The sequence below is a fragment of the Scomber scombrus genome, chromosome 11, assembly GCF_963691925.1.
Source record: "Scomber scombrus chromosome 11, fScoSco1.1, whole genome shotgun sequence".
In the NCBI taxonomy this organism is placed as follows: domain Eukaryota; kingdom Metazoa; phylum Chordata; class Actinopteri; order Scombriformes; family Scombridae; genus Scomber; species Scomber scombrus.
The window spans coordinates 20,294,765-20,315,270 of NC_084980.1; the positions used below are offsets into that span (position 1 = coordinate 20,294,765).

A 20,506-nucleotide genomic window follows, 5' to 3' on the forward strand; every position below is an offset into this window, starting at 1 on the left:
TTAACATTTTTGTTTTAATGCACTTTTAGCAAGTTTATCTGCAACCACATTTTCCTTGTGTATTCTTAGTTTTTGTCGCTTTAATAAGATAATATAAACTTCTTTTAAAAAGCCTCTTGATCTGTTTGTCCTGAATTTAGACTTCATTTTGCAGCAGCAGAATCTGAACATATCACTGCTTTAATTGGTTTAACCTCCTCTACCCACTGAAGACTGATGATTATTGCTGTCAAATCGCCACTTCTGCTCAACTGGCAAAGCCGCACAGTCAGCAATATGCAACCACACATTATTAACAGCAGGGATAAGCAATTAGGTTCAACCATGGGTCAGTTTTTTGTCAGCACTGCACTATTGGAGGGCCTAAATATAAGTGCAGTAAAAACAAAACCTAATATGTTTTTAATATGTTCTGTTTATTTTACTTCATTCAAGAATAAACTGATTTACTAGTTTTAGGGTTATATAAGGACAGATTTCATCATTCCCATCAGTAAGTAAAGACTCAAGTAAGTGACAGCAGTATGCTAATGCTCATTTGGTAAAAACCAACTCATAGATATGAAAATATCCTGTGTAACACTACAAGACTATTAATTGTTATAGAAATCTCTTCCCTCCTAGACCCAGTGAAATGTAACAGTACATCTGAAAGAAAAGAGTTGAACCACCCCCAGTTATTCAGGCAGTGCCCCATGCCTTGTCACAACATCGCTATAAGACAGTTTACTTTAGCATTGTCTCTATGGTAACAATCATAAAGCCAGACCGGCTTGTCCAGGAAAAAGACAGCTGTCTGTCCCTCACTGTGCTTATCTAAGGAGCATTTCACACATAGCACATATATGACAATAGGAGTGTTTCATATATGACACATATATGAAAATTCCTTCAGAGTGATGTACTTGATAATTTATCCACACACAATAAACAGTGGCCTGCTTCATTTAGGGTTGAAGCAAAGTGCTGAAATTGACACAAATCTGTTCTCATGCTCAGATAAGACAAATTATGTTATGTACCTTTGTTATTCACCTGTTAAGTTTGTAAGATGTTACGACGTCAAATTTCTTGGGATTTGAGATTTATGAAGAGTTATGATCTGATGTCACCTATAAAAGGGAAAACTTCAGCATTTTTAGAGGGTTCGATTTGGCCCACAGTGCACTATTTGTCTACCAGTGGTTTACAGTATAACGGGTGTAAGTAAGTGTTTTATCAGTTTATTGAATAACATGTCATTACTCTGCAGTGAACATTATAGGCCTAATCTCTGAACAAACTGGACATCAAACATCTAAACGTGTGTGAGGTTGTATACTTTACTCTATACTAAATAGGGTGAAGTTATGGTCCAGAACCTCCTGCTTCAACAATTCAATCCTCACCAGATTTATTGAGGGTAAAGCAACAGACCAGCACATCTCCAAACTGTTAGGAACAGTTCAGAAAAAAGTAACAGGGTTAGGAATTTAATTTATCTCCATGGAAACACTGAGGGTCTTAAGTCCTTGTCTCAGGGTATATTTTATCCCCTCGTGGCCCAGAGACCTCGCAGACTTGACATGATGATGATGAACATGTCATGGTATGAATACAACTGAAGTCCGCAAGGGCTTAGTCTGCATGTCCAGAGGGTGGACATCTGGATTCAGTCTAATATGTCACCCCGAACCCTAACCCCCAAAGCCCAAACCTATAATCTTCCCTCTGCTCAGCCTAAACCTAACCAAGTGGGTGTGTCTATATGGGCATGATAATGTTATATTATATATCTAAAAAAAAAAGAGAGAATATAACACACAATATATAAATATAGTCTCTCTCTTATTGGTTGTTGTTAAAAATAAAAATAAAAATAAAAATAAAAATAAAAATAAAAATAAAAATAAAAATAAAAATAAAAATAAAAATAAAAATAAAAATAATGGCAGAATTGTATTTAATTTGTTGCTGAAGACATTGTGTTGATTCAACGCACAGATTTTTGTTAAAATTTCAATGTTAATTTTATTTAACCTTTCTTTTTCTTCTTGTGTCATGTCACTAGTTACTCCCCACCACCGAGTGTGATTTCTCTATTTTCCTTAATGTGCAGTTCTGGCTTTCCAAATTGATTTATGTGACCAAAAACAAGACAAGACAATTCATTATTTGGTGTACAGCCACAACCGAATATTTAGACTGAGACCACACCTTTATTGGGAATCGCAATGAACCCTGGAGTCACACCCATCTATATCCCACCATTTACATGCTCTTTCTCTTTAGTAATTGCTGCCACTTGGTGGTGAAAAACATCAACTACATCATTTGTCATTTCAACAAATATAAACAAATGATGAAATTGAGAGATGCATTAATGCAAATCTGAACTGTAAACACATGCACATCTTACCACCCTCCACAATTTAACTATTTAATTATTGATTATTATAATTAATAGTTAAAAATAACACATGGAATGTTCCAGATGGTTGGTCCCGTCCAGCTCGGCTCTGATTGGTCAGTTTCGGAAAGAGGAAATAAAACATTGATGGTTGCTACTCATCAGCCAGTGGATGCTGTGGTAGCTGTGTGTGCAGTATTTTTTGGCAAAAACACCTGTACTTTTCAAGGTTGGTGAGTTAGTATGCTAGGTTTCTTTTATGCATCTGAGTGTCGTCGTTGTTGTCTTGTGTCATTTAATTTGTAGCTCATGAGGCTTTTGCTTGTGAGCTGGTCTCTGCTAGCTCGCAGTTAGCATGATCAGCTCGTTATGTAGGTCAGCAGCACTGTACAAGCAGACGCAGAGAGATGATGCAAATGTGAATCTGTAGCGTTAGTTAAAGGTGATGTATCATAGATGACAGGTGATGGTTCCTATTTCCTTTTACATTTTGAGCTTTACACTAAAGTTATGTTTCATATAAGGTAGTAAAGCTGCTCTGCCCTTTCCCCAGTTAATTATCTCATCAACCATATTAGCCAGTGGTTTGTTGTTAATAATTATACAGATGCAGTGAATCTGTTGCAGAGTTAAATATGCTCTCCTCCCATTTTTTAATTTCCTCAGTAAGCAATTACCCCTTGTTCAGGGTCTAATTTAACCAATTTCTGCGTTTGAGAGCCTTGACCTTTTAACACCTTTTTTTTCAGCCTGGAATTGTATGTCTTCCCCTGAAGTGACCTAGATTATATGAAATTGGAAATAATTCAACTTGGTAAAAACTAATTTTGCACAGCTGGTACACATTTTCTGACCTGTTTGACCCATATTGATTAAAACATTCAAAAACACCATTTAAAAATACTCACATTTAATATAATTGACTTGAATTATGTTCTCCTGTTTTATGTAACATTATATAGTGTGGTTGTAAATGTTTTTCTACATAAACAGCAAGCGTCGAAACTTAAGAATTAATTCCCTCCACACTCTTAAAGCTTCATTCTGTGACTGATGGTTTTCATGATACTTCATATCATCTGTGTTACAGGAGGGGGGACCTACCAGCTGCCAGCATGTCCAGCAAAAGGGCCAAGGGGAAGAACACCAAGAAGCGCCCTCAGCGCGCCACCTCCAATGTGTTCGCCATGTTTGATCAGTCTCAAATCCAGGAGTTCAAGGAGGCCTTCAACATGATCGACCAAAACAGGGATGGTTTTATTGATAAAGAAGACCTTCATGACATGCTTGCCTCATTAGGTAGGTTTGATAATATATATTATATAAGAAAAGGGTAGCAATAACACTAAAAAAAAAAAAAAAAAAAAAATCACTTCTTTATAATTACATGTCGAGCTGTAACAGATGTTCTTTTGAGTAGTCATATAAATAGTAGAGATAAAGAAATGAAACCTACACAGACGCCAATAGGCTCTGAGGATGGTCAGTGGCTGAAAGTAGTAAATCTTTGACATTTTCTTTTCCCAGGTAAGAACCCCACAGATGACTACCTGGAGACGATGATGAATGAAGCCCCTGGCCCGATTAACTTCACTATGTTCCTTACCATGTTTGGAGAAAAGTTGAACGGCACAGACCCTGAAGATGTGATCCGCAATGCCTTTGCCTGCTTTGATGAGGAGGGAACAGGTGAGTTACAGGACGTGTTAAAGGAAGGGGATCTTTTAACATTTCGGTGTTCATACGAGAACCTGGTTGTTTGAAGACAGATTCAAAAAACGGTGAACCTATCCCTGAAAGTGCTTTTTGAGATATATGAAGTTAATTTGGTGTACTTCTTTTTATAAAAAATAGCAGCAATCTGTTATGCATGATGCTTTTTGTTACCTCTCTTGAATTAGTATCAAAAATGTCTTCTCCCCACAGGCATGATCCAGGAGGAGTACCTGCGGGAGCTGCTCACCACGATGGGTGACCGGTTTACAGATGAAGAAGTGGACGAGCTCTTCCGTGAGGCTCCCATCGACAAGAAAGGCAACTTCAACTATGTAGCATTCACGCGCATCCTAAAGCACGGCGCAAAGGACAAGGACGATTAGTAACAGAAGCATCGCTGGACGAGGTTTATGTGTTTGTGTGTACCTTTTTAATGGGTTTCCACTAAAGTTAAAATCACTACACTGTCATTTGGCTCATGAAGCTTCACTGTGGTATAGCCAACAAAAGGTTATTTGTTTATTATGCTGCTTATTAGACCTCTGGATCCCCTCTCCAACCCTACTCTCAAAGCTCATTTGCACATCTGTGATAACACCACTAAGGGTCTGTGTAAGCTAGTAGACATGTGTGAAAAGACCCTCATGGATAAAGCTGGAAATAAACTGTTACAAGGTGTGTGTTACTGTGACTTGGTTTGGTGTTGCTGAATCATTTGTATTTTGGAGGAAATTAAAAGTTTTAAGGTTAAACTGTATAATCAATGCTTTGTTCATTTAGCAAAAGTATTTATTTTAAAACAAAAGAGGGAAAAAAGACATGTGTTTTTCATAGTGATACTCAAAGCAAATAACAATTCCACAGTTCACACACGATTCAAAGATACAAGATTACAAAGGATCAGTCACTGGATTAAACATAGGTGCGGACATTCGATGTAGAATGAGTTATACATACGATATATGGCCAAAAGTATGTGGACAGCTGTGTTCTGCTCTGAGGTTGTAACTAAATTATCTGTTCAATTAATCCTTAGGTCTATAAAATGATAAAATCAAACAAAAAGAGCTCAAGGTGATGCCATCAATTTAAGTGTTCAATCATCAGAGAATATTCAATTTTCTGTCACACAAGACAAAGAAGAGCAGCAAATCCTCACAAGTGAGAAGAAGTACAGGACAGTGTTTGATATTTTTACTTGAAAAGTTCAACTCAAAAGTAATTTAAAGGATTAATTAATTATCAAAATACTTGCAAATACTTTTATTTGATCGTACTTACCTTTTGAGGTAGATCCTGTAGTTCCTGTTAAGTGTACAGTGATATTTTGTGATAGCGTGCTTCAACAATATATGTAAAGGACTTTGGAAGTATGGCTTGTTTATTGTAACTGTATTAGCGATAGAAAAACCTGCTGCACCAGTTTAGGGAATAAGTTTTTTTTTTAACATGACAATGCTCCAATTTTAACACGACCTCCATCAAGAAATGGTTTTAAGAATTTGTGGAGGAAGATCTTGACAGGCCTGCACATACATGCCTGTGTGTTTTTAATAAATATAAAATTCAAGGATCCACATACTTTTGGCCATTTGTGTATTAAATGCCATATGGCACACTCCGCAGTTGCAACATCACAATGAAAAATGTTTGTGTACACAGTTTTTAAGATTTTGGGGTCATTTTAGTAATGGTTGGCTTTCTTCATCACGGGTAGTTCGATGAACATTTGGCAGTGGGAGTTCTATTTAGCTCAAGTCTGGGATGTTTTAAAGGAAAGCACCTCTGATCCTTTCACAAAGTGTCTGTGGATACAATAACTCAGAAAGTATCTCATCACACATCAGTCTTTATGCTCTATAAGAGCACACATCAGTTTTACCGAGTGTCTGTGTTTACAAAGACTAACAGGATTTTTTGTGATGAGGGCTCTTGAACAAATCACGCCAACAATAAATAGATACTGTAAGGATCTGCTCCACAACTGAAGCTTTCTTTACACTTTGCAGTTGCTCACAGAGCAATGTGTAACATATCATATGTAGGAGACTTCTTTACTCTGCCAGGGCGAGGTTTTTAGACTGGATCTTTGATAGATGGTCTGATATGCAAGCCTCAATCTTGTCACACTGGGCCAGGAAATCCTGCAAATAGAAAATGAACACAATTCATTATTCTCTCATATTTTCAATCAAAGCATGAACGTTTAGGTACCACAGACAAAAAACAAATAGACTGACCTGAACTGTCTTTACAAGTCCCTTTTTCTTAATTTTGCAGTCGCTGAAATTTTCTGGGATGCTCTGTTGAAAGAAGAAGAGACAGTTCAGTGTTTGCTCCATGTGACACATAATATGCATAATATATAATATGCACACAAATTAAAGACCTGTGACAAAATATATTACCAGAGCATCTATCTGCTCCAGGATCTTCATGAACTGCTCAGCTGCTATTTTTACTCTGTGGTCCAGTTTACCCAGAGCCTCTGCCTGGAGATCTTTGGCAAGGAAGCCCTGAAAAAGAAAAAAATGGGTGAAGATCAAAATCTTTCACACAAACACATTTAAGAAAAGAACAAACAAATGCAGAAAAATCAAGTGCTTACATTCTTGAGTCCGGTCAACTCCCCGTCTACCTTTTCCAGCTTTTTGGCCATCTGTTCCACAGATTTCTCGATGTCTTTCAGCTTCTTAAGTTCCACTTCCTCCTCAGGACTGTTCTGTTTGTATATTATTGTCAGTATCCGGTTGCATTTACAGTCACACAATAGAGACGTCACACACGTAAAAAGCCTTACCCGCTTTCCAATCATCATGAGTTTGCAACCGTCTTTTATTCCATAGCTAGGTAGACTCTCCTCCATATCTTTCAGTGATTTCCCTGAAGTGGCAGGATGAATAACACAAGGTTAAAAATGGATGTATAATCTGATACAGGAGCTAATTTAGCTGTAATAGACAAGAGAGATCTATAATCTACCTTTGAAGATGAGTTTCTGTGAGGCTGAGGGAACTCCAGTAATTTGAGTGAGAGCATCTGACAGGTCTTTGACAGTTGGACTCTTTCCATCTTCCTGGCCTGTTACTGTAATGCTGTGCTTTGTAGACCCTGCAGTGGGAGAAAATATATAGCTGTAACTGTTAGAAAACACACATGCACATTCTTATGTGGCTGTTATTTTCTAAACACTGAGATCAGTCATTATCACAATCTAGTCTCAGTAGAACTGCAACGATTAGTCAACTCAGAAATTAAATCAGCAACTATGTCAATCATTTTAGTCATTTCTTTTGTAATAAAAATATAAAATAATCACTGGTTGTCGTTTCTCAAATGTGAAGTTTTGACACTTTTCTGTATCATATGTGATGGTAGATTGAATATCTTTGGATTCAGGCCGTTGATTAAACAGAACAAGACATTTGAAGACGTTACTTCTGGCTTTTAGAAGTTGTTTTTCACTATTTACTATTTAATTAACACAAATATTAATTGATCTTAAATCTTAACTTAGTTGAACTGAATCATAAATTAGTAAATGACGGGCATGGGATTGAGGGGGAAGAAGATGAAGATTATCTACTGTATAGAGCTCAGGTAAATGATACCTAGCAGGCATCATGATAATTATGTTTTATATTGAAATGATAAAGCATTGCAGCATACGTTCTGCTTTTACAGAAAGAAGTCATTTTTTAAATACAAATAGTCAAAATAAAGCTCAGAAGATTACCATACAAATAAAACCCAAGAGATTACCCAAATCAGTGCTCTAAGTAATGAAAAAAATAACAACTTGGAAAGAAATGGTCATTGATTTAGTAAGTTTAAGTTTTCGACCGGTTACTCCTATTGACAAAAATATCAATATCTCCACAACAACCTTAAATTCACTGCATTTAAACGTGAATACCCATGCTACACAAATCAAATGAATGTTTAGAGTTAGAAATTAAACGCAGGTCTAGTGTATTTATAAGAAGGCATTATTACACTGTAAGATTTTAAAGTGTATCTAAAACACATTCAACGAGTCTAAATGAGAGCTAACTTTAGCTTAGCCACTAAAGTGACTAATAATAATAGTCGAGCGATGAACGATTATTAGTAAACGTACACACACTTATGTATTAGTAGTCAGGTAATTGTTGTAATATGTAAAAGCTTATTACCGTATGCAACTGTCACTGTTATCTGCTCTGACATTTTGGATTTTTTGCGTCCTTTAATCACAACATGAATCACACAGCTAACTGATGCTGGATGCTAACTACTTCCGGACCACACCGGAAGCAGTTTTGTTTTTGTTTTACTTCATTATTTATTTAACTTTTATTAACAGTTAGCGATTTCTTTTTCATAGGACGGCGAAAGTCAAGACCCGCCCTGCGATGGCTATTATTGGCTTAGCGCGATATTCTTACATGATTCTAACCAATCTCAGTCAACAAAGGGAACGAGTACTAGCCAATCAGAAGCTGAGAAGGGCGGGTCATGGCTTCGCCCTCCTAGGAAAAAAAGAAGGTTAAAGTAAGAACAAACTGAAGAGACACGTGTATCATATCAGTGATGTAAATAAATACATTTAGTAATATGACACAATAAGTTTACACACACCGTTTTACGTGAACGAATAAAAGCATTTCTGTTTTAAAAAGCGAACTGTGTTGCCATGGTCACACGTTTCTCAGCTAAAGTTTCCAAAGTCAGATCGGACATATCATGTCCGTCTGATTGAACAGCTGCTGGAGAATGAAGCAGTTGGCTCTGTGGCGCAATGGATAGCGCATTGGACTTCTAGTCAAGCACTTGAGATGCAATTCAAAGGTTGTGGGTTCGAGTCCCACCAGAGTCGGATTTTTAATCCGAAAACCTCATTTCTTCAAGTGATCCTGTTGCACGTCTCCACACAAAATCTTGCATGTGGGTTACTGGGGGAGTAAAAAAGCCTAGAGGGAAGGTGGATATTTTTGAATTTCACAAATACCTAATTTGAGTACAAATCTGGTAATTAAAAAAAAAAATTGTGACAAAAAAAAAAATGTTTTACATATTTTCGTTGCTGTATGTGATTAAAAAAACATTCATATCAACAAATTAAATACCTGATAATTTCATCTATTTATTTATGGATTTATTCATTCATTTAAAAAGTCCTCTAATAATTCCTGTTTTTATAGTCCAATTAGTTTGGATTAACTGAATGCTTTATAACCATTTACATGACTGCTGTGGACCTCCAGCTGTGTAGTGAACAGCTGATCAATGAAGAGATCATGATGTGTGACTTTTAAGGTCGATCCAAAGTCACAAACACAATTTCAAGCCCCCAAACCAAAGTTTTAAACTGTACAGTGTGTTTTTACCAACAAGTATGAACAGTATTTATTGTCTTTAATGGAACTCTGCTCTGTTAGAACAACATTATGACGCTGTTATAATGTTCATTGTTGTGTCATAATCATTCCATCACAACACAAATCATACAGAACTCTCCTGTCCGGATCCATCAGCTTAGACCTGCAGGTGAGAAAACACACTTGTACACGTTGAGAATGAGCGAAACAACGCAAAAAGAAAATATGGCTGCAAATCAGCTGAGTGCCTTCCACACTGAAATGGAGATTGTGAAAGAGCTGGTGAAAATGACCCGAGAGGAGAGAATCAAAGAGGTCAGAAAACAGATGTTCACTGAGCTGAGAGCTTTGGAGATGGAGCGCAGAGAAAGAGTTGCTCTGGAGAACGCAGAGAGGCTCAAGAGGGAAGAAGAGGAGAGGGCAAAAATAGCAGAGAGTGCTATGATACTGAAAGAAAAACAGGAGAAGAGGATGAGGAAGGAACGAGAACGACAGGACAGAATAAAATGTGCTGAGCGGAAAAATGAGGGGATGGTTAGATGGGATATTTACATGCCAGGACCGCAAGAAAGTGTTGGTCCACCAACGATAATGTACAACAACTGGGTTGCAGAGGAAAGCACAAAAAGCAACCAAGTAAGCTCAACCTCCCAAGTCATGGTAAAACATTGCCTCGTGTCTGAAGGTGGTTACCCAATTTGTATCATATTTCTTTATCCTACTCTACACTGAACTTGTATATAGTTTATCTTGTAAATTATCATTTGATGAATGAAGTTTATTTTCTCTTGTCATTAGATAACAACACCAACATCCAACAGGTCTGTGCAGGAGAGTCTGAACCCTAAATTATGGCATAAAATGTATCAGGCCTTGAGAAAGAGGACAAAGCCCTGCATTCTCCGATTAGATGAGAAATATATAAGAGGCACTTTACCTGGCGCTGTGTTATCAGAGCCAGAAGCAACATCCTGAACTTCTGAGTTCTACTTGTTGTTTTGTGACTCCTGAGCACAATAATAATAAAGCATTGAAAGGAAAACATTGAAGTTGTATGAATTGTATGACATAAATTGTAGTTAATATGTTCTAAGTTTACAGTCAAGTAAAAAAAGTAGACAAGACACAATGACAATATGTGCATGCTGATGCTTAGCAGGTAACAGCTACCATGTTCCCCATAGGCTCAATAGCACATTACACCGACTTTGTACTACGGAGCTGGCAGGGTAAGTTCGTTTTAAGTGTGGTCTGACTGATTCGGACATTTCCATTAACACATACAGCTCCTCTGGGTAATTTACAGGAAATTTCAGGTTTGCAGTGCATGTGTGAACACGGCTTTAGTTAGCGTGTTAGTGTGCAAACATTTGCGAATTACCACAAAACAAAGTACAGCTGAGGCTGAGGGGAATATCATGTTTTGCAACTACTTGTTCATAAAGCACATTATTGGTCAAATTGCAATTTTGAACTGATGATGGTGCTAGATGAAAAGTTGAGTCATTGCAAAGTCATTACAATTCTTCCTGAGGGGAACACGAATGTCTGTACAAATCTTCGATCCAATAGTTGCCCAGATATTTCACCCGAAAGCCAAAATGTCAACTTCATGGTGATGCTAGAAGAATCATCAAAGTCATCCACTAGGGATCATCAATGTAAAACCTTTCATGGCAATCCATCATAGTGGAGAAATGTTATTTTAGACCACAAGTGTGGACAGGGTGACTGAAATTGCCATGCTGCTAGCATCTCTGAAAAATCATTAATCATATAAAAGGTTGATAGAAACACTCCTAAAAAACGATTCTGCATTTTCTTTGCCAGCAGCACAAATGCTAAAGTCTGCAAGAGAAGTTCTAAATTACCACTAATAAACCACATGGAGCAAAAAAAATCAAAACGCAACTAGAAGGAAGAATTAAAAACCCACAAAGACAAAAGAAGTGTGTGCTAGTAATAAATAAATCTGTAATTCAAGATTAAATTCAAACGCATTAGTTTATTTGCATGTTTCAAATAACCTGCAGACATTATGATCAGGCCGCATTTGAGAACTTAAATAAATTGGTAATGACTAAACACTAACACACAAAACTAGTAATAAATTAAAATAAATTAACACTCTGTAATACTGGTGATGAACGAGACTGACAAGACAGGAGGACGACAGGGAGAACAGAAGGGGGGGGATGATGTTTTAGAAAAGGTTCAGTATGTTACAAGGCCACATGCTAGCACGGTAGTAGTAACAATTCACAACCCAACACCAGGACAGCTTGAAAATTGTAGTGTTCTCATGTCAAATGGTTCTTGCATGTATAAATGTTACTCTACATATAAAAGTGTTTTCAGTTGAAGCGCAGTTGTTTTATCCATTCCTTGTTTATGAGGCGGGAATCTGAGGCAGGCCAAACTCGTCCACCAGCACACCGTCCTGAAAGCAAAAGAAGAAGAAAAAAATAATGTTACTAATAATGAAAATACACTTTTCAGTGCTGTCAGTGGTAATGGCAATAATAAGGGTATGAAAATAGTTCAAAAAGGTTATCAACAGCTTGTCACTGTTGTATCAGTTACAGTATTCTTACATGAAAATGCAACTTAGAGAACAGATTCATTAGAGAAGTGTTCTGGAAGCTTCTACTTTTTAAGACTAACATATAAAGTTTAACAAGCCGAGACAACACAGACTCAACACTGACTGCCAGATCCTGATGTTGAGAAGAAGTCAAATTAGGAAGATAAATAATAAACATCCATGGACGTTGTGAAAAAAATAATGTGAGTTAATTCTCAGATGTTGGAGCGTCTCATCACGGCATGTAGGCATGAGTCTTTATGTTGACTTTCATATAATATTGAAACGAATGAAAAAAGTGGCTATCTGGATAGTGGGGAAAAGCCAGCTGTGACATCTAGTAAATGTGATGCAAACCCACTAGTGTGACCCTTTTTCTGATTCATTTGTATTAGCAATAACATAGTTAGGGTGCTAACTAACGATTATTTTCATTATTGATTAACCTGCTGATTATTTTCTCAATTAATAGTTGTATTAATAGCTAAAAAATGAAAGATAATAGTGAAAATTGTTTTAATTTCCCAGTTATTTCTTAAACGTCTGAACAATCCAAACAGTTCAGTTTACAATCATGTATGACAAAGAAAAGCATTAAATCATCGCAACTGAGAAGCTGAATCTACAGAGATCTCCACTGTGCTCTGAAGACGGTTACCTTGTTTGTCTTGCTGTCACTGGGGATCCCCTCAGGAATCGACGGAGCAGCTGAGGCTTCATCCAGATAGGAGCTGTCATCATCCAGCAGCAGCTCATCACCCAGAGCGTCCAGCTCTGAAACCACAGTCATACGGTACTGTCAAAATGTAAGTTATCACAACAAAGAGACTAAACAGGCTTTAGCCAGCCTCTCTAACAACTGATTGATCTGCACTGCAAGTTTTTGACTGTGATTTGACTGATTATTAATGACTATTATTTGTCTTTCTTACACTTTAATTTATGTATGCACATGACTCATAATATACATTTCTCTCAGCACTTTTAGCAGTAGCAACACAAGCAATGCTTTGCAGTGTATTAGTAACTGTGTATCGGGTACAATGTTCAATGTACAAAGTATGGTTACACAAGTTGTGTCCTAAGTTTAAGGCAGGGATCCTCCAAATGTGTTATAAATAACAAACATCCACTCCATTTCAAAAGCAGGAATTACAGCCTAATCTTGCCCATATTTAGGAGACACACCTTGTTACACACACACACCATTATATACATGATTTTCTGTAAGTCATTTTGGAGCTCTTTCCTGGTTCTGAGTGCTCTACATTTGCCCTCAATACTGTCGTTTTAAATGTTAGGTTGCTGTACAGATAAAGGTGTCTGTCCACAAAATGAATGCAAATAGAAATGTGTGAAGTTAACCTGCTTCAAGATCGTCCTCGTCTATCTCTGGTGTGCCGTAGCTGCGGCTCAGGGCCTCTTGTACCTCGTTGGCGTCTTCCATCATGTCCTCCAGTTGGTCCTGTAAATCCTGAAGGTTCAAATACATGTGATCACTTTCAGTGCCTGGTATTTTTCACAAATGGATTTTTACCTACGACCGACATTCAACTGTCATGTAAGATGCAAATTCACCTGCTTTTATATGTCCGTGTTAGACGTTTTTACCATTCTGTACAAATATTTAGCCAACAGAGGACGCTTTAAATGAGCATGTAGGTAACTGTTAAGTTTGTTTTAATAAAGCCTTCCGATCTTTTACTGTATGTTCAATCTCCTTAACACCGTAAACATGGCTCTTTCACAGTGTTTTACATTAATCTGACAACATTAAATTCAGACTTGTGCTGTGTTGAAAGTGATAAGGAAATGTTACTACTAACATTGCAGTTGTGACTTTACATTAAAAGTGACCAGTGTTAATTCAGACACGTTAAATTGCCATGAGATTAACATGAAGTGGTGCATGTCTGAACGAGACTTTAAATTATATTTGACTGAAGCAAGACTAAAGAACCTGATGTATTGTAGCTAGTCATTTTTCATGGACAGAGAATATACACAGTCCTGTTTAATATGGATGCCTGACGTAACCCAAATCATAAATCAATAATTGCTGAGTATTAACAGACACAGTATAGCTGTATATAACAAACATACATCAATCTGGTCAATTTTGACATCCTTGTAAGCCCTTTTCATTTCCTTGGCACCAATCTTCATGGCCTCCACCTGAAAAGAAAGTAAATTATAAAAAAGTATGTTTAGTTTCAAGTCAAAAGTAAGAAGACTTCATCTACTGTATAGTCAGTCAGTTAAAAATGTGACAAAACAATATAATATATTCTAAGATGGTATACAAGATGCCACATGAGGTTGCGACGCGATGTCCTTACTGTTGTTTTTGTGTCCTTTAATGTCTGGATCGTGTAGTTTGCCTGCTCCATGTTGAAAGACTGCTGAGCCAGCTGCTCCCTCTGACCTTCATACCTGTATAAAAACAACACAGCTGGTTTTGAAACATCTGCATTATGAACACAATCATTTAAAAAAACTTAATTCAAATTAGAGCTCGACTGAAACTATAGACTTGAGGCCAATAAGTGGTCAGTATTTGAGTGTCCTATTAGCTGCTAATTGTGACCAAGATATTTTAGTGTTTTATTGTGTCATGATTCAAATTTATGCATAACACTTTTGTTTTATATGCTTATGATTACAGTTGGTTTTATTTTGCATGTCCATGTTTTACACTGGTTTAAATCTGTGTGCTTGTGTTAGTTCCTCCCCACAGCCTTCAGACTGTACAATAAGCACTGCTCCCAATAAACCTCACACAATCCCGACATGGACAATTTCACAACTGCACTTTCTAATGTACACGACTGTGCAATATCAGTGTTTTTGGTACACTATTACTAATTGCAACCATGCAATATGTATGTATTTATATTTATTTTTCCACTTTAAAATCTGTGCAATAATAATATATAACAATATCATTCACCAACAATATGACTCTTGTCTATGATGTTACTATTTTTTTACTATATTTTGTACTACTTCTTTTGTCTTTTAGTCGCTTGTGTACTTACTTATTATTTATTATTCTTTAGTTTTTCTATTGATGCTCTTTCTGTTTTTTTGCTATCCACTTGCTGCTGCAATAATGTAAATTTCCCCACCGTGGGACTAATAAAGGAATATTTTATCTTATTGAATGGTAAAGTGTGTTAGTGCTGCTTAAGACTGCAGATAGCTGATATTAACCATGTTGTTGTATCTGTGTTAAAAATCAAATCAAAGGTGACAGACTCACATCCTCTTCTGCTTCAGGACTCTCAGTGCCTTCTGTTTCACCATATTCTGAATTTAAAAAGCAATAAACATGAGTCACATTTGCACATTAAACAAAATTATCTTACAACCATGTAAGAGTCCTAACGTTGACATGCTGTGTGTCCTACCTTAGAGGGTCCATCTCTCATCTTTTTCATCTGATCCTTATACTTCAAAAGTTCAGCATCTAGTCTGCTGATCTTCTTTTCTATTGACTCTGACCTGGCATCCACCTGAAGAAGAAGAAAAAGAAGAAGGAGAAACTTTATTTTCGGACACATCTTCAGGTCCATATCAATAAAATAAAACAAAATAAAACATGAGACAATACAAGGACAAGACAGCACAGATTCAGATGTGTGCTCCAATGCGTTTGTGTCACTTTGCTTTGATTCGTTTAACCGAACCATGAATCTGTATATTTAAAATCCTCAACACAGAATGAAAGGTAGAGAACACTGTTAGAAACAAACATATAACGTGCAATCGTCCATCTGGGAAGCTTAAACACATTTCTGAATGCATCATTGAATGACACCTGAAAACCTGAGTGAGGAAGACATCAGTGATGAAGACTTACAGCATCCTGATAGATCAAACACACAGCTCAGGAGCCCTGGGTGTGTATATGTGTGTGAGTGAGAAGCTTGTCGATGAATCAAAGGCTGTAGGTAACTATTATATCACTCTGTAATTGTCCAAACCAGGAATAGAGGAAAAAAGAGACTCGATATGTATTGTACAGCAGTGAAAGCTGTTGATTAACTAGCTGAGTTAGGGGTTTATAGGCTTGTCTTGTCTTTTGTGGCCATGCTAGCTGACTAATGGTCCCGTTAGGTCACACCTAAACACAAACAACAACTCACATTGCCGATGCAGTCCGACAGGTTTGGAGGAGGCGCTTTTGGTTTCCCGCGTCCGAATATTCTGTTCATTTTTTTCAACGATTTATGGTCTTCGTAGCCTTTATCCTCCTTTACAAAAACACAAAAAAACCATCAAATGTAAATGAATCTCTACATTGAAGACACCCGGAAGCAACGGGGTTAGACGCAGACGACTCCCATTGGTTGGTGTAAAGGATTGTGTCCAATGAGGGTTTTAACTCGTATCCGCCCCCAGGTGGCTGCCATTGGAACTGCAGCTTCAGAGATAAACCTATTGTCCCAGTTATCGCTGCATCCAGCAGTCTTTGTTGCACTTTGACTGCAGAGATGATGTCAGGGGCGTCACTGGAGATTGATGGATACATGGGGCTTTACTAAAAGGGTCTGCATTTTTAGAGTAGTAATGGGTGTAAAATCAGTCAAAAATAAAGTTGGCACACAGCAGATTGGAAAATGATTATAGCAGGGGTGTCACTAGAGATTTGTGGATATGGGGGACCTTATTAGGAGGGTCTGAGGGGACGATTTTTAATTTGTATTTTTTGGCCCAAAATGTATGCTTGGGATGAATTTCTAGAGGAGTAATACATGTAAAATTAATCAAAAATATGGTGATTTGATCAAGATTCAGGGAAGCACTTTATTGTCATTTTATGACACAATGAAACTACTTATGTGACAACCCCAGTGGTGCATTTAAAAACTAATACGAATAAAAAATAAAACAAATAGATACAGTATGAATAAAGAATGAAAAAAAATTCACAACATAGCAATGACGCCAGGCTCAGTAGCACAGATTGTTATTGCAAGTGTTCAGCAGCATTATTATTTCACATATGGTGTATTGCACATTACCGGCATAGCTTATTGTCAGAGTTCAGAAGGTTTATGGCAATTGGGAAGAAGCTATTTAAGTTGGCACATTGCAGACCTCTCTCTTTATAGTTTGCATTAGCTCGGTTATTTCAGGGACAGAATTTAAGAAAAAGGTATTGAGATTGGTAGCTACAGTGATCATATTTTTCACTAATACATTATTCATTTTGAGTTCTAATTCAACCAATTTATCTGTTGATATTTTTTAAAAATGTTTTTAATTATCTTGCATCTTTAAAAGTGTCCATAAAGAAATGTACCACAACCTTTCGTATAGTCTGTATTATTTTGTTGTTCTCATTGAGTTGAATTTCTCGTCAGGCTGTAGTCAAACCAGACTTCAAAGATTTTTTAAGTAACTGGTCTCTATCTTTCGCCAATTTCCTGTATACAGTCAACATTCAGCCAGGGCAGAGTGTTCCCCTTCCTTTCAGCCATCACTTTATTAATTGTTGCAACAAATGAATCACAGCCACTCGCTAGGTCCCTGCTTGAGAGGACTTTACCCCAATCAAGCTCTTTTAGAGCTGCATCAAGGTTTGTTTGTTGATTCTTTGGGACTCAATAACAGGATGTTTTAAGCACTTTTTTTTTTACATCTATAGTCTGACAGGCTGGTGAAGAGGTTATGGGTCTTGGTGATTCTTTCAGCTTATTCTTGTTTTGGTGTTATTCTGGTAGGCTGTTCTAGTAACTATGTAATCTCTTTAAGATTTTTTTCTTTCCTTTTTTTAAATTCCAATTTATTAAAATCACACACAACAATCTTTGTTAAAATCACAGTAATGACTTTTAATTGATCATAAAAATATGTTCCCACATGTTTGGTTAATTTGTGCTCACACGATAAGTGTATAGAGAGCAAGCACACCCGACCAGCCTTTCTCCCTGAAGCATATAGTGTAGTACACCTAAAGGTGTTAGTGCGGCTGGCTACTGCTCCTAAAGAGTTATGATATAATGTTAATAATTCTAATATCTTCATAGATAAAACATATTATCACTCCCTCTTTTAATCAGTCTCTTAGCCATACTATTTAGTTATTTGCTTTCAGTGATTTTTTCGTCTTTCGTAATTACTGTCATTCACTCTTTTTCACTCTTTTTCAGACATTCACTCACTCAATACAAACCATTATAAATACAATTGGACGGTCTGGTTACAACATGCATTAGAGGAGCATGTTAATATTTTTATAATGTTCCTTGTCTCTTTTGTGTACAATGTTCAGACACTGCATCACTTGTTTTTTATTTACAATTACTTTTTAAATGACCTGAATGAACAACTTTTTTAAAACTGTCCTATTACCGGTAAATTCTAATTATGTACAAACGTTTAGCATTTTAATTTAAAATGTTAATAAAGTGAAATAAACTTGAAGTTGTATAATTTGTCTTAAAAAATGTAAGTCACGTTTTAAATGGTTATGTTTATTGACTGCTGTAAGTACTGTCAATGAGTAATTATGTCATGTCAAGAAATTTAACTCACTGTCGTCCTCACTGCTAGTCAGTTACACAGGGTATGTTGAGTAGTATACCATATTGCAGTTTCCAGGAAAATCCGTAAGTTTGTGAAAAGTGCAAATTAACAATAAGAAACTGCAGTTCTTTGGGCCATATTTGCTAGGAAACTAGAAAATAACAGTTTCATGCTGTATTTTTAAAAAATGTTTCAGTAACAGAGAGGCACCATTAATTTAGTAGTAAATTAAATGCAACCCTACTTTTGGGAAGTTGTACAGGTACTTGGGGTGTGCTGGAAGGCAGCAGGTCAAGAAATAATTTCTCAATTTGTCACAAACACTCATTCACGCTCGATACACACAGACAAGCTGCTGCAGAGGAGCAAGCCCAGAAGAGTGGAGTGAATACTCCTTTATCTCTTTCACAACAACCACTAGGAGTTGTTGTGACTACTCTACGTGTGGTTATACCCAAACAGATAGGTAGGATAGGCTTTCAGCATGTGGTCTTTGTTTCTCTTTCAAACAGGAATATATTGTTCAGATGCACAAACATGGTTTCTATTACTCATTAAGAAATACTAATTTTCCTCACACCCAGACCCTGTGGAAACAGAAAAGGGGCAAAAGTTAACTGCGGTTGTTCCAGGTTCACACAGGCCCTACTGGGTCTGGCTGGATGGCTGCAAAATTCTGTGGCTAATTTTAGTAGGCCCTTAGTGGGAGCACCTGGGGAGGGGAGATGCTGAGAAAAACCCAGGAGGCAGTGGTTCACTGTGGCTGGTCCTGATTTATTCCCTGGTGGAAAAGTGGCCATCCTCCCGGGGACACTCACCCAAGGGCAACCCCAGAGGCAGCAGCTCACCATGACTGGTCTGCACTACTCCTGGGAGGGTATTCAAATTTTTAATGGCAATGTTTTTAGCCTCCCATTCAGGAAACATTCCAACTGAGAAGCATTGGCTCGCCAGTCAATGAAAAAAGCACACTTTTCATGTCTCCACAGTAATCAGATCAAATAAGTAATCAGATTACATAATAGTGTCAATGATTATAAATAATAATAGTCATAACTCAGTGGCCACTGATCAGTAAATCACCTCATCCACCAGGTTGGCGAAACCTACCGGACTGATGGTTCATGTTTTATCTCAGCTGTTACAGTGTTCGCTAATAAGCTGGCAGCAACAGCTAGCAGTCTAATCAGCTAGCAGCAATCACATGTATTTTCTTCAGGAAACACATTCACATTTATAACTGTACATGATGGCCTATCAAAAAGTGAAAATCCCATGAGCATTTATTAATTGATTACCTACATTTACATTTACAACTGAATTATTACCCAATAGAAAGGGTAAACACCAGCCAAATGGATTTCTTTTACAACCTGGCAACCCCAAACTTATTCTTTATAATGTAATTCAACAGATCAATAACGTATGACTGTATAAGTGTAAGAGTGCCTTACTTAGCTAGTTAATCTTAATGATCAGAATATAAGTCTTGGCAGCATGGTTGTTCAGTGGGTAGTACTGTTACCTCACAACAAGAAGGTCTTGTGTGCGATTTGCCGGTCACTGGGTGCTACATGGTGGCTGCCCACTGCTGTTAATACTTAGAATGGGTTAAATGCAGAGATTTAATTTCACTGTACAACTATACAATAATTGTGACAAATAAAGTACCTTTAGCTTATAGACATAATTTTAATATCAATCAATCTTTATCAATCAATCAATCAATCTTTATTTGTATAGCGCCAAATCACAACAAAGTTATCTCAAGGCACTTTACACATAGAGCAGGTTCTAAACCGAACTCTTCAAGTTTTAATTTATAAAGAGACCCAACATTCCCACATGAGCAAGCATTTAGCGACAATGGCAAGAAAAAACTCCCTTTTAACAGGAAGAAACCTCAGGCAGAACCAGACTCAA

At 37.1% G+C, this 20,506-nt stretch overlaps 3 protein-coding genes and 1 non-coding gene across 4 annotated transcripts; 2 read left to right on the forward strand and 2 right to left on the reverse strand.

Moving 5' to 3' along the window:
• Nucleotides 1-2,575: 2,575 nt before the first annotated feature.
• On the forward strand, nucleotides 2,576-4,825 carry myl12.2 (myosin, light chain 12, genome duplicate 2). The gene is made up of 4 exons (XM_062428484.1): nucleotides 2,576-2,618; nucleotides 3,480-3,688; nucleotides 3,917-4,078; nucleotides 4,316-4,825. The coding sequence occupies exons 2-4, from the start codon at nucleotides 3,505-3,507 to the stop codon at nucleotides 4,486-4,488; spliced, it is 519 nt and encodes a 172-aa protein (XP_062284468.1). The 5' UTR covers nucleotides 2,576-2,618; nucleotides 3,480-3,504; the 3' UTR covers nucleotides 4,489-4,825.
• A 57-nt stretch (nucleotides 4,826-4,882) lies between these two features.
• bag1 (BCL2 associated athanogene 1) lies at nucleotides 4,883-8,388 on the reverse strand. Its single transcript, XM_062428988.1, has 7 exons — nucleotides 8,281-8,388; nucleotides 7,088-7,216; nucleotides 6,906-6,988; nucleotides 6,714-6,827; nucleotides 6,514-6,621; nucleotides 6,346-6,408; nucleotides 4,883-6,249 (listed from the first exon to the last, which is right to left on the reverse strand). Exons 1-7 carry the CDS (start codon nucleotides 8,312-8,314, stop codon nucleotides 6,160-6,162), a joined length of 621 nt encoding a protein of 206 aa, XP_062284972.1. The 5' UTR covers nucleotides 8,315-8,388; the 3' UTR covers nucleotides 4,883-6,159.
• Nucleotides 8,389-8,871: 483 nt separating this feature from the next.
• Nucleotides 8,872-8,963, forward strand: trnar-ucu (transfer RNA arginine (anticodon UCU)). Its single transcript is given in 2 exon segments — nucleotides 8,872-8,908; nucleotides 8,928-8,963. It is a non-coding gene; the product is annotated as a tRNA-Arg (tRNA).
• Nucleotides 8,964-11,361: 2,398 nt separating this feature from the next.
• Nucleotides 11,362-16,368, reverse strand: chmp5a (charged multivesicular body protein 5a). The gene is made up of 8 exons (XM_062429529.1): nucleotides 16,198-16,368; nucleotides 15,460-15,564; nucleotides 15,312-15,358; nucleotides 14,389-14,482; nucleotides 14,153-14,224; nucleotides 13,415-13,523; nucleotides 12,708-12,823; nucleotides 11,362-11,905 (listed from the first exon to the last, which is right to left on the reverse strand). Exons 1-8 carry the CDS (start codon nucleotides 16,264-16,266, stop codon nucleotides 11,855-11,857), a joined length of 663 nt encoding a protein of 220 aa, XP_062285513.1. The 5' UTR covers nucleotides 16,267-16,368; the 3' UTR covers nucleotides 11,362-11,854.
• Nucleotides 16,369-20,506: the final 4,138 nt, after the last annotated feature.

Coding starts and splice junctions, on each gene's coding strand:
- myl12.2 (XM_062428484.1), top strand. CDS start 3,505: ATGTCCAGCAAAAGGGCCAAGGGGAAGAACACCAAGAAGCGCCCTCAG. Junction 3,689..3,916: donor TGACATGCTTGCCTCATTAG/GTAGGTTTGATA, acceptor TTCTTTTCCCAG/GTAAGAACCCCACAGATGAC. Junction 4,079..4,315: donor CTTTGATGAGGAGGGAACAG/GTGAGTTACAGG, acceptor TTCTCCCCACAG/GCATGATCCAGGAGGAGTAC.
- bag1 (XM_062428988.1), bottom strand. CDS start 8,314: ATGTCAGAGCAGATAACAGTGACAGTTGCATACG. Junction 7,217..8,280: donor AACAGTGACAGTTGCATACG/GTAATAAGCTTT, acceptor CTCCCACTGCAG/GGTCTACAAAGCACAGCATT. Junction 6,250..6,345: donor GACTTGTAAAGACAGTTCAG/GTCAGTCTATTT, acceptor TTCTATTTGCAG/GATTTCCTGGCCCAGTGTGA.
- chmp5a (XM_062429529.1), bottom strand. CDS start 16,266: ATGAACAGAATATTCGGACGCGGGAAACCAAAAGCGCCTCCTCCAAAC. Junction 14,483..15,311: donor GTCCTGAAGCAGAAGAGGAT/GTGAGTCTGTCA, acceptor GTTTTTATACAG/GTATGAAGGTCAGAGGGAGC. Junction 12,824..13,414: donor CGAGGACGATCTTGAAGCAG/GTTAACTTCACA, acceptor CTGTGGTTTCAG/AGCTGGACGCTCTGGGTGAT.